General features: G+C 36.3%; 1 protein-coding gene across 4 annotated transcripts in view; it reads left to right on the top strand.

Moving 5' to 3' along the window:
* The window catches only part of LOC130813222 (protein SHOOT GRAVITROPISM 6), a 39,910-nt gene extending 28,224 nt beyond the window's left edge, over positions 1 to 11,686 (top strand). For all 4 annotated transcript variants that reach the window (XM_057678999.1, XM_057679000.1, XM_057679001.1 and 1 more), the window contains 14 exons: positions 763 to 941; positions 1,022 to 1,144; positions 1,256 to 1,316; positions 1,393 to 1,488; positions 2,862 to 2,962; positions 6,247 to 6,352; positions 7,429 to 7,542; positions 7,631 to 7,705; positions 9,339 to 9,437; positions 9,541 to 9,612; positions 9,791 to 9,876; positions 9,974 to 10,067; positions 10,685 to 10,792; positions 11,065 to 11,686. In XM_057678999.1, coding sequence (XP_057534982.1) covers positions 763 to 941; positions 1,022 to 1,144; positions 1,256 to 1,316; positions 1,393 to 1,488; positions 2,862 to 2,962; positions 6,247 to 6,352; positions 7,429 to 7,542; positions 7,631 to 7,705; positions 9,339 to 9,437; positions 9,541 to 9,612; positions 9,791 to 9,876; positions 9,974 to 10,067; positions 10,685 to 10,792; positions 11,065 to 11,223 — 1,473 coding nt within the window. In that variant the 3' untranslated portion in view covers positions 11,224 to 11,686. The remainder of the gene's footprint in view (positions 1 to 762; positions 942 to 1,021; positions 1,145 to 1,255; positions 1,317 to 1,392; positions 1,489 to 2,861; positions 2,963 to 6,246; positions 6,353 to 7,428; positions 7,543 to 7,630; positions 7,706 to 9,338; positions 9,438 to 9,540; positions 9,613 to 9,790; positions 9,877 to 9,973; positions 10,068 to 10,684; positions 10,793 to 11,064) is intronic.
* Positions 11,687 to 13,211: the final 1,525 nt, after the last annotated feature.

The raw sequence follows: 13,211 nt of genomic DNA, 5'->3' as shown, positions 1-13,211 counted from the left end.
ACACGTGTATCAATAAGATTGTATGGATTTTGTTTTTATAGCTATTGGGAGCTGAAGTTTTGGTGCATGATATGTACAGGCTACATTATTTTTCTTTCTTTGTAAAAAGCATGCTGCTTTTAGAAAAGTTAAGCCTTTGCTATACACTGACACTGGTTCATGTATCTATGGGTTGTTGGACTATATTGATGGGCGGGGGAGTTTTAGAGTGTAAATTGCCTAATATTGAAGAGACAGGTTAAGGGCTATGTGGATCTTTTTTGCACTGTGTGTATTGGCTCATTCAGATTGGCCCATTCGTATTTTTGAAAAATAGTTAGGATGCGATAGATGGTTTATTGGGAAAAAGGAAATGGCAATCGTGGATCTTTTTTGCGAAATCAATATATTATGAGATCAGATGTCCAAGTTTATCTTTCATATTTGATGTTGAAGTTGATGAAATTAAAACAAAATTTTAAAAAAGTTGTCATTTTGTAGCTCACCTCTGAATACTACGACATTGATGGAAGGGGATAGCACATGGAGATTGGATTAGTAGTTAGGTTGTCTCCAGTTGTCATCATGGGCTAAAATGGATGGATTGTGTGTTTGGTTAATTTTATTTATAATGATTGATGAAGGTTGACATTGCATGGTATATATATTCTGAAAAGTGGATGTTTATTTTTTTTCTAAGTGGTTAATTTCTTAATGAACCTCTCTTTTTGTCACTCGAATTATGTTTTTCGGTTTCTAATATCTATAGTTTTTTTAATGCAGGCTTTTTCTCAACATAATGTACTTTCTTTTTTGTTCTTGGAGCACATTATATCAGTCCTTAACCATACCCCTATAAATAGTCTTCCTGAAAAAGGAGACATTTCAAGTCATGGTGCTAACCAGCACTGTGAGAATGAAATATTGCAAGCGTCTATATTTGGTCTTACGGCCTTCTTCAGGTTTATATACGCCTAAACAAATAATTATACTTCATGTAGTAAAATATGAGCTACAAAAATAACAACAAAAATTCTTTCAGGGGTGGTGGAAAAATCGGAAAGAAGGCTGTTCAGCAAAATTATGCTTTGGTTCTTGGGGCACTTACTCTGCAACTTGGAAGTTGTCATGGCCTGGCTAGTTTGGGCCAACCTGAACCTCTACGGTAATTTTTTCTTAAGCGTCTGAATTGCTTGTGTGGCAATGTTTCAACTTTCAAAGTTCAAATTCATCTCTCTATGCATTGTTGATCAGTTGTCCCTTTACAATTTTGCAGAGCTCTGTTAATTGCGTTTCAAGCATTCTGTGAATGTGTAGGTGATCTTGAAATAGGAAAGGTGTGTGGATCTTTGTCGTCTTACTGGTGGGTTCTAATTTCAGAAATTTGACATTACAAATTTTTGATTATTATAGATTTTGGCGAGAGATGGAGAGCAAAGTCAAAATGAAAAGTGGGTGAATCTTATTGGAGACATAGCCAGCTGTGTGTTTATAAAGAGACCAAAGGAGGTAATACAATAGACTGAGCATTAATTAATCCTCATTGCATCTTTTTTCTTTTATGTCAGTCAAAAGGCACTTGGCCATAGTAAATATAAGAAACTTTATAACTAACTTTAGTTTGTGAAGCATGAATCTGAAGTGAATGGCTTTTGTTTTCCTTTCATCTTGCATAGGAAAAACTGAATTTCTTCCTCTCTTTTCCGTTTCTTGACTTTCTTCTTTGTTCCTCTCTCTTTTACATGGACATGTCCAAAAATGTGCAGAGCAGGAAATCCATTCTGTATCTGGCATAAAAGTTTTGAAATTTTGAACAAAGATACTGAATCCCAATCCAAACGTGATTTTTCCCTCATTTTTAATTCCTTGAAGGATACATGGATTGATTTTATAAGCTATTAAAAATGTTAGTAGTTCTATTATTCAAGACTTTCCTAATGCTTTGTCTAATTCTTATTACACTCTCAGTCTTATTGCTATGATGTGCAACGTATCTTCCTAGCTCTCACATGAAAAGGTGTAACATGACGATGATGAAAAACGAGTTAATGTATATGACAAGTTCACTCATATTTTGAACTAGAAAAAATAATCTGAATATTGCTTTATTATTATCAAAGGCAGGTTTGGTAAACTTTGAAAGTTTCAAATGGTGAGATATTGGATCGAAATCTGAACTTCTAATTCAATAGCATTTACGTTGTTGCTAAATCCCCATGACTGTAATTTAGAACTTCGATCATCAATTATGGGTTTGCAAGAATTGTTGCACTTATTTCCTTGTATGGTGGTTCATGTGGTAAAACTCCGCTTGTGAATGATGCAGCATTCAATGTCGAACACAAGCCCGAGTAATGTAGGTTAGAATTAATCAGCATAAAACATCACATTTAATGACATGAGCTGAATCCAGGTCATCTAATGGGAAGTATGTTAACTACCATTTCCTGTCTACTGGCCAGATTACCATAAAAAAAACTCCCATTTACTGCTTGAAGTTGTTTAGATGTGTACAATAAATTTCCAATTTGACTAATTTATTAACGAATGATATGCTACACCTTGTGAGGTGTTTTGAGTTGTTCGCGTAATCATTACCATGGTGATAGTTCTCCCTTGTTTTTTTGCCTAATTATAGAGCATCTGTGATCTGTTACTCCTCTCTGATTCTTAAATCATAGCTTTTTCGAAGTTGTCATTTATCGCTACTATAATGGGTACATAGCTGCTAAATGTTTGGAATTTCTAAAGGTGAAGTCACTCAGAAACATTTTTCCAAAACATGGTGGTGTGAAGAATTGCTTATGATTTATGTAATTTTCATGTGATTAAGTTATTATCCTCTCAGATGATTTTCTAATTGTGAACTTCAATTTTCACAGGTTCGAGCCATATGTCTAACTCTAAGCAAGTTCTTAGATGAACATCAAAATTTCCAAAGGGAAGCTGCTGCTGCTGCATTGTCAGAGTTTGTCCGCTATAGGTATTCCAGGAATACCATCCTTTTTAAAAATTTTGTCACCTTATATTTGGAAAAGGTTCTTTACTTCTATAGCTCTATTTCCATTCGCCTTTGACATTTATTCCTTTTGTCCTAGCCATTTTTCCTTAGTTCTTATATTTGGCTGTTCATCTCCCAACCATTTCACTCCATTCTTATTTTTGATTTTAGGGATCACAACTCTTTTCCTATCACTCTAACTAGTAACTAGTCTCCCTGTATATATAAATGCAACCTTTAAAAAGTTGGAATAGAGAATGTGGCAGTGTGGGCTGTGGCTGGGAGTAGGACACAAGGAGCACAGTTCAACGAGCACTGAAAATACTGTCATATCATCTAATTGTGTTTGTTGACGCTCCGTTCAGTTTGCTTCATAGTTATCCTGATGAGCACCAACAATTTTATTTTTCATGTATTAGAAGGATAATTGTGGGTCGCGATTGTGGTTACGATCAGAAATGGTGAAACCAGTTCCGCGGTCAATGTGGATCATTTCACGTTTTACGAAGCCTATGTTGCGGTTGCAATAACTTCAAAACCTCCAAAATGCGGTCAGAATGTGGTGATGCAGCTGATATTTTGCACTACCTTTAGTAAATATCTTTATGAGAAACTACTTTTTTTCATTTCCTTTTTTTTTAGAAGTGATTAAAGCCTGACAGATTCAATGAATGGGCTCTTAGTGAAATAACTTTTTTCACTCTAAAAAAATTGTCCAGAATTACCTTGTAAAAAACAATATTTATGCAACAAATTACCTTTCAGAAAAAATATATAATATCTTCAGGTAGTTTCCCGTGAATAAAGTGTTAATAGGTTGTTTCTTAAAAGTATCTATACCAGAGACAAATCAATTTATCGAACAACGCTAAGTGGTAGTTCGTTTATTTGAAAAAAATTAAAGTAGTTTCTTGCAAAAGGTTGTTTAAATAGAATTTCAAAACTTTTATCTGGGCAGCTTCATGGAGCAATTCCATCTTTAGAATAAGCTGCTGGTGCTTATATCCAATAGGGTGCTGTTGCTTAATGTCAAGGTTCTGTATTTAGCTTGTGGAATAACAGGCTGCTAGTTTTTCTGAATTCTGAACTGGCTTTCTATTTGTGTAACATGATTGAAAGGTTGAAGAAATCTGAACCTACAGAAACTAAAAAATAAGTATCATGCTTTGGAGAGGCTTAAAATTTCTCCCAAAAATGCTAAATGGCAAACATAACAATTTCCATTTGTCTGATGCTTTTCTCTCTCCAAATTATTAATTTTGGGAAGGAGTTGTGCATCCTTTTCCTCCTTGTTTTTCTGGCTTCTCCCCCAAGCTTCTTTATTGTATGCTCTCTGAAGCCATTCCTATGATGCTCTTCTCGTAGTGCCCTTGCTTTGGGCAGGTCATTACAATACCAGCTATCCAAATTTCCACCTCGTCCTCAAGATGGATTCTAAGTGCCTTAGACTTCAATGTAGAGTGAGATGCAGGCTGATGAACAAGGTATAAGCTTGGAGAGTATTTGCAGGGAATGGTATAGTGGACTAGTGGTAGCTCACTCGAAAATAGTCACACCTATTTCTGGCAACTCTCTAGTATCAAGATCCGAAGTGTACCTTATTCTCTTTCCCTTGTAGCTACAAGTTCTGTTGCACGGCAATTAGCTTAAATGAACACAATCATCAAGGGGGCTTCTACTCATATGCCCACTGACACTCCAGATTAGAGAGAGTGTACCAGGATCCCAATTTCCAAGGTTTGCCACCGTATGGAAAATGGAATTTAGCTCAGCCCCATTGTGAAGTTCAGTTGCCTCCATCCATTCCTCTCAAATAACTAGAAACAATGGTGACATAAAACAAGTTGAATAAATAATTGATGGCTGTGAATAAGGATGGCAAGGAACAAGTCAACTCGAATGTTTTGATTCCTGCACTGCTTTTCACTTTCTCTATGGTATAGGTGTCTTCTAGCTCTACCAACTGTGCATTGAGTTTTGTGATCCTAAGCATAATAGGATCTGCTCCGTCAATGATTATTTCCATCACTTTTGAACTCTGGTAAATTATTGGGTTTGCTTCTTTTTAGACAGCAGCGAGCTTTGGACCTGCAGCATATAAGCCACACCACTCAGGTCTCATATCTGCAGAACTGCAAATCATATCCTGACTCATTCACCTCACATCATAAATCATGGTGCTTGTATCTCTGCCTCTGACTACGTCCTCTACTCTTTTCATCCATGAAATCAGGTAAATCACAGTGACACTCGACGGCGACAAGTGTCACCATATCTGTTGAATTTCCTTGACTTTGGCGAATTTCTGATTTCTATTTTCTTGCAGTGTTGCGGTCAGTGGTCACGGTGAATCATACCTGAAAGAAATATTTGCCTTAAATGTTTCTTTGTATTCCATTTATACATACATGATTTTAGGAACTGAATATTACACAATAGTAAATATTGCTAGAATAAAATATTTACAACATTAACCTGAAGAAGGTGAAACATGGCTACTCGAACATACGATGAAGATGTTGAAGATATTGATTGTAAAAATCTTAAAATTCAGAAACTAAAGGACGAGTATCAAGCATTGGAGAGGCTTGAATTCTCCAACAAATTTGAAAGTCACAAAGCAATTATCAATAAGCTGATGCTTTCCTCTCTTTCTATTCCTCTATTTAGAGTCATCTCTTAGCTTCCTTTTGTTTTTGGCTTCTCCTTCTTGCTTCTTTGGTTCTTTCTAACAAACTAGCTGATCGTTCTCACGGATTCCACACCAACGGAATTGCGATGCACTTCCTATAGTGACTTTCTTTGGGCCAATCCATTAGAAAGTGATGTGTATGTAGAAATTTGGAGTATTTGGTGAACTCCAGTTAAGAATTATTTCAGCCATTTTACTGGTCTTTGAAGAAGAAAATGTGTATACTATAATAGCAAACATTTTTAGAAAATAAGCAAATAAAAAAATCATGCAAGCAGCCTCTGAACCACCTCAAACAATAAATACTGGAAGCCTCACTAGAGGGATGCCAAATAAGTTGCTCAAACTCGCTCCGAGGTGCAATATGATTTGGAAACCTAGATAAGTAAATTATATTCCGGCCACAATTACCATAGAACTTCATGATAGCATTCCATTATTGTAACTCTGTCCTTTATCCTGCCCTCGGAATCCCTTCCCTACCCCCCCCCCCCCCCCCCCCCAAAGAAAGTACTTATTGTATGTATTCTTCTTCCTGCGCAGTAATGTACTTATACTTTATGTGATGTTGCAGTGATGGATATGAGAGTCTGTTAGATCAGATGGTTGAAGCACTATGTCGACATATATCTGATGACTCTGCAACGGTTAGACGGCTTTGTCTTAGAGGACTTGTTCAGGTATCAAAATATTTTGGATTTTCCTTTTTTATCGAGAGGTACACACAGCGTGGATTATTACCACTGCCAGTCATACTAACCAAGAAAACTTGTCTTTGAAGTGAATGACAGCACTGTAGTCTGTATACCCTGAAACCACACTCATATCATCCAAGTACGATGATATGTTCTTGGCTTAAAATATGAAATAAACTGAAAGTATCTGAAATTTTCTTCTTCTAAGTTTCTATTTTTAATTTTAAGACATACAACCTCCCGAACCTTGCTTAGGTGAGAGAGTCTAGATGGGAGCCACTCAATAGCATTTGGGTACTTGAATGGTGTATTTATTGCATTCATTCTATCTTAGACAGGCAGACCGCCTAGATGACTAAGCCTTGAATGTTTACTATATACTATTATCTAATCCTAAATAGCACAAACCGATGGCTCACACAACCTGAAATCACCTATGATCTAGATGATAAATCTACATGACAGTAATCAGATCCAAGATAGACTTCGCCGATATTCTCCTGATTCAACAGTAACTACCGTTACAAAATCTAAGCCAAATATTACATACCGGGAGTAGACTTGTTCTTCAGTATCTCTAGCAAATGTGGGACTCATCTCTTTTGGAATGCCACTGATGCATGTGATTGCATGATTCTGTAGATACCATACTACTCTTTCACCTTTTTTGTTTTTATTTACTTTTTGGCTTTATCTCATCATCATTATTTTCCTTTTTTCCCGTTTTTTGTGTAGATAACAAATTATGCTACATTACTTCCGTTTGGTCCCATAAATGGTCCATTCACAAAATGTCTCTACCCATGTGCATATCTAGGTTTGTGTTTGTGACTACAAATTATTAATTGGGAGGAGATTCGAGTTAGTAGTACATAACCGGATTTCTGCTGTCTCTTAAATGTAATAGGCATGGCATCCTTTGTTTTTAGTGAAATATTATAAGAATGAATAACGATACACATTCCAATTTTTAATTCAGATTTTGTTTAGGCAGTTGACATGTGTTTGCTTAATTGAAACTTTGTGCTTACTCCGAGAGAACTTTTAACTTGATTGTGTAGATACCTTCTATTCATATTAATCAGTATGCAACCCAAGTGCTTGGTGTGATACTAGCTTTGCTGGAGGATTCAGATGAATCAGTTCAACTGACTGCTGTGTCATGTCTAAATATGGTGATTTCTTGAATTCTTATTATTAAAGTTTTCATGAGTTCAAAATGTGAATCTTCACTCTTATGGTTTTTTTTCCTAAATTACTTAGGTACTCGATTCATCACCCTGTGAAGCAGTAGAACCGATTCTACTTAACCTTGTTGGACGAGTTCGCAATCTTCAGGTGAACTTTTTGTTAATGCCTCTACATTTTGTCAATTTTTCCATATGAATTAGCAAATGTCCCTCAAGTTGTGTCATAGTGATGTTGTTATGGCCCGCCCCTCCAACATATGCTTGAGGACAATTTCAGAGTAGTGATGAGTACTCTCAACTCTCAAGAAAAGGAAACTTCATTGATACAAGGAAAACACTTATTTGAGGATATGTAGTCTTCAAACAACATGGAGGAGCTACTATAATTGAAAACTAATCCTTTGGGACTTTTTATCTAGATGAAATGACTCCTATACTCCATTTTTAATCATCTCATGAAAGATTTATTTTTTGGAAAAATTACCATGAATAATACAACCTTTTAACTTTTCTCCTACAATAACACCAACTTTTGATTAACCATAAATAATATGAACTTAAAGGTGTGTTTTCCTCTAATATCCCAAATTACCTTTAACTTGTTAAACAAGTTTTGGGGCAATTAAAAAGAAAAGAAAAGAAAAATTGAAACAAATAAAAAAAAACAATTCCACCCCTCCCCAACCTACCCCCACCCCAAGCCCTCCCCCCTGCCACATTCCCCCACCACCCCTCAGCCCAACCAGAAAAACCCCCCTCCGCATTCAGCAACTTAGTGGTGCACCTAACCCTAACACCACCACTACCTTCATCTTAACCCTAAACCCCAGTCAAAACATCAGCCGCCTCAACCAATGTTGCGCAACCTGGTGGTGTTTGAAGGTGTTTTATGGGCGATAAATGAATGGGAATTAGCCGATTAGATTTGGTGGTGGTTAGGGTAGTGAAAATTAAGTGGCTTCAAAACTTGTCAAGTTAACCAACACAATTGAAGAACTATTAGCAATTGCTGGTGAAAATTTCAAATGCAATTATGTAAAGTAGTCTCATCATTAGAAGGAGCTGAAATTGGTGAGATAAACTATCTTTGGTTTGCGATCACAATAATCCATTTTTGTGAACCACCGATGCAAGAGAGGGGGTAGGTGGTGCTGTTTGAGAGGGTGAGTGGTTGAGATGGGGTGGGTGACTGGATGGGAAAGGCTTTTTGGTAATGTGGGTTAGGGATGGAAATGGGGTTGTTCGGTTATTTCATGGGGTGGGAAATCGTGCTGGTTGGGGTGGGGTGGAGAGGCCGCTGGCACTAAGGTAAGGTGGGGCTGTGGTGGTGGAGTTGGTGGAGGACTGGGTTGGGCCGTTAAAGGGTGGTAAAGGGTTTTTTTCCCTTTTTTTACAGTTGACCTATAATTATAGGTCACGTACTAGTCAAAGGATGTTCGAGGAAAATACCCCTCAAAGGTTGTATTATTCATGGTTTTAATCAATAGTTGGTATTATTGTAGGGAAAACTTGAAAGGTTGTATTATTCATAGTAATTTTTCCTTATTTTTTTGACATGAAAAATTGCAACATTATGTTCATTTGGCATTGTAAGGTTTTTGTTGATTTTGGGAAGCTAGACCATAATGAAAATTGCTTGTGCTTGCATGATCCATGAATAATGAAACAGCCCCCTGTTTGCGATGATTAGCATTAACCACCTCCTACTCCTATATTTTCGTTTGACAAGACAATCTATGTAGAGTATGGATTACCCACACATTATTGATATGTTGGAATAGGTATGCATGAATACAAATATTAGAGCTACATCTATTACAGCGTTCGGAGTATTGAGCAAGTTTGCAGCTGGTACACAACATGATGCCTTCTTAGAGCAGGTTTTTCTCCCTCTTTATGTTCAGCTATTAATTTCTATTTGCATCTCGTTGAATGATTTTTTTAGCTATGTTCTTGAGAGTCCTGAAATTTGTTTTTGCTCAGGTGCATACTGTACTACCACGTCTGATTTTGCATCTTCATGATGATGATGTCAGCGTTCGTGAGGCCTGCAGGGTATAATTTGCTCGCCCTTGTTTCTACCCTCTGCTCCTCCATTATCCCAGTTTATTATCCATCACAAACCCATACGTGGATGTTTTGTTGTTGGGAATTAGGAGGGAATGTGTATGCTATCTAATACATTCTAAAATCTTCTTATGCTGAAGATAACAAAATTTTATTCATTTCACAGAAAACGCTGAAGCAAATTGCTTCATTTATGGACATCCAAGCAACTTCGACACTTGTCACTACCCATTGTTTCCATTCTGACCATCGGTATGATTTTCAATTGTGACTACAAGAGCTTTAGTTAGTTGATGACCTCTTACTCCTTAGGTTTGATTTACTCATGTAGTATTTTTTTGCTTTTCAGAAGTGACTATGAAGATTTTGTCAGGGACATAACAAGGCATTTTACTCAACATATGGCTTCCAGGATTGGAACTTACATGGTTTCAGCTATTCAGGTCGGATGTTGTTCAGCAATAATAAAATAAAAAAAAAAGGACTGCTTGATTCTGCCGACACTTCAAAATAGAAACAAAAATCATAGATGCTTTTTTTATTGTCAATCTTGCATTATCACAAAGCACCATGCAGGCTATGATGGAATTTATGACCATTATCGCTTGAACTGAACCTAAAAAAGATCAGTTTTGTCTAATGCAAGATTCTAAAACAATTATTAGATTTTAGCATATATATACCATACAGAATACTGATGATTAGTACTAGTATTGCAGTATAACGCTTCGCATGGTAAAATAATATTTTGCAACGAGTGACATGGTTATCTCGTGTTACTTACTATGATGTAAAATCTCCATTAAATCTTTACTTTGCTCAATACAAAAACTTCCATAATATATTTTTGTGAGAGAGAAAGAGATGTGCAGTCATCATCATATGTCATCCACAGCAACGTCTCGTGGACATGGCTAAGTAGGCTAGAATATTGACGTTTCTCTATGGACTTCAATAAGATCTTTCATTTTTCTGTGTGTCTAAATTCATCTGTTCACATCTTTTTGATTTACAAGAGCATCTTTGAACATGAGCTCTGATATTTTCCTTGATGATACAGGCATTTGATGCTCCTTGGCCAATAATTCAGGCTAATGCAATGTACTTCTGCAGTAGTATGCTCTCACAGACAGATGATCAACGCATCTTAACGCTATACTACTCACAGGTTTGTATTTCTTAACTTGAGGCTGAGAAGCAATTTATTCTACAAATTCTCATTTATATTGAGTCTTAAGTGTGTGTTTCAGGATTTTTATTTATAATGAGTGTCAAGGTCACTACTTCACTTATGGCTTATTCTAAGACTGAATGTTGAATTAAAAAACTTACCATGCAATTGCTGTATGATGCATTTGTTTGCTTTTTATAGTCTGTTGATTGAGTTGTGTTTTAGTTATTAAAGATTTAGAAAGAATACTAAGTTATTTATTTATATAGGTATTTGGCATGCTGGTTAACAAAATGAGTCATTCTCCTGATGAAATTGTTCGTGCGGCATGCTCTTCTTCATTGGGAATCTTGCTGAAATCTAGCTATTCACTTTCTTGGAGATCAACTCGACTTGACCAAGCAGAGTTAAATCGGAAAGGCCCTTGAGAATGAAGTAGTATCTAAACATCCATTGCAAGGATCTGGACCTAATGAATTTGAATATAAGCAATGTCTAAAATCTGCTCACACGAGAAATGTTTGAACGATTATCATTGGTGCAGCTATGTCGAAAAATGGAAAGTTACAATCTTTCAGGAAAAGGAGTGCTCATGTCTGTAATTATGCACAGCCGATTTGGATAATAGTTTGCCAGAATGTACAGGAAAGGGAGTTGTGCTAACCACTGAGAAAGTTGTACACATGCATGTAATTTTGTAAAAAAGACCAAGTGTAAAGTTTTTTGCAAGAGGTGAGGATCAGGATGTAAATGCTTGTTTGTTCTGTATATTTATGTGAGAGCCTGGATATGTTAAAACTAATGTCAGGAGTAAATTGTTGAAAATGCTGGACTAATTAGCATTGAACACTAACCGCAAGCAAAAGGACATAATTTTTTTCCATCTGTTCATTTTATGTGAATCACTATTAACGACTTGGGTCTGTAATCCATCAATCAGCATGTGTTGGCCTCTCCTATTTTGCTACAATCCGAATGGCCATGAGCAGCTAGCTTGATGGTATGGAAGTATTACTATTTCGCTTTGCAGGTTAGCAGTTTTTTTTTTTTTTGAATAATTGCAGGTCCGCAGTTTACTTGCAGTAATTTTCTCTGAACGACCCGATCAGCAGAATGATGGTGACTGGTGTGTTTCGATTCTAATCCTTGGCAAGGATTTTTACGAAATACATGACTACGTGAGTGTATTTGCTGAAACTTGTTTACGTGCATATTTCAATTTTTGTCTGATTTCATTATGCAGTATGTAACATCATGCATGTAATTTACTTTGTTTGTCAGAATTTCTATCTCAAGTTTGGTTGACGGAGTCTTCAAGATGACACAGGCTTCAATTACTGGTTTGTACTTTCTTAAACATAACCTCTATAGGGTTTTGACAGGAATATGTCCCCTACTGCTAAAATTATTAGGATTGTCAGTTGCGCACTTTTTTAGTTGCTCAACTGACTAGTGACAACTGTGCCCTAAAGCCTACCTTGAAATTGAAGGCATAGCAGCCTTCATTAATGAATGGTCAAAACTAAAGCAACCAAGTAGAAGTACTTCATAAGAGAAGGTTAACCAGCCCCAACTAACAAGGGAAAAACTTTTTTTTGGGGTATGGGTAATTTACAAAGTCCGAAGAAAAATTTTTTGGGTATGGGGTAAAGTCGTAAAGAAAATCTTCTAGAGGGTAGAGAAAATTGATTTTGTCTGTAGATAGTGAAAATTAAACTCTTGTTACAAGTTTTAAAACTGAAAAGTCTTTAATTACTAAGTTAATTCATGATTTTCTCAAGTCCGTGAGCTTAACCATTCGCAAGACCCTCATGAGTAGAGTCATTAATAAGTGCAGCAAAATCTAATGTACCAGGCAAAATGTTGTGAAGCAAAATGAAAAAAGGAATAATATAGGAAGATGAACATAACTACTCGAATAGAAGTTTTGCATGAAACTATAAAAGCGCTTGATTATTAATAGTTTTATTGGGAATCAACATCTGTTGAAATGCGTTCATAAAATTACTAGTCGTAGTGATTTGTTTCTGATACATTTATTGTTGATTGTACCAACCATCACATGGTATTGGCCTATTAGGTTGTTCTCATGACATGTCTATAATATACATGTATCATGTAAGGTTTGAAATACGACCTCAGAGATTGACTTTAAGGTTTGTTATTTTGGTCATGGTATTACATGACATAGTAGTATAGAAAACTTTTGGACCCTTAAAGAATGGTGTAACAACTTTGTGCAAAATCTTGAGGGTTAAGGTTGTTTTGATTGGTAAAGGACGCTCCAAGACTTGAAAATGGAATACATGTACATGTGCTTGGTGTGCAAGGAACAAGAGGAAAGCGATTGAAATGGATTTAACGTTGGTGATCAAGGCAATTAGCACAATGTTACAGCTGTTGGAATATGCTTCGG

This window comes from Amaranthus tricolor, chromosome 5 (assembly GCF_026212465.1).
Source record: "Amaranthus tricolor cultivar Red isolate AtriRed21 chromosome 5, ASM2621246v1, whole genome shotgun sequence".
Taxonomy (NCBI): Eukaryota; Viridiplantae; Streptophyta; class Magnoliopsida; order Caryophyllales; family Amaranthaceae; genus Amaranthus; species Amaranthus tricolor.
The sequence above is the reverse complement of the archived record's forward strand: the minus strand, read 5'-3'. Positions and strand labels throughout refer to the sequence as shown.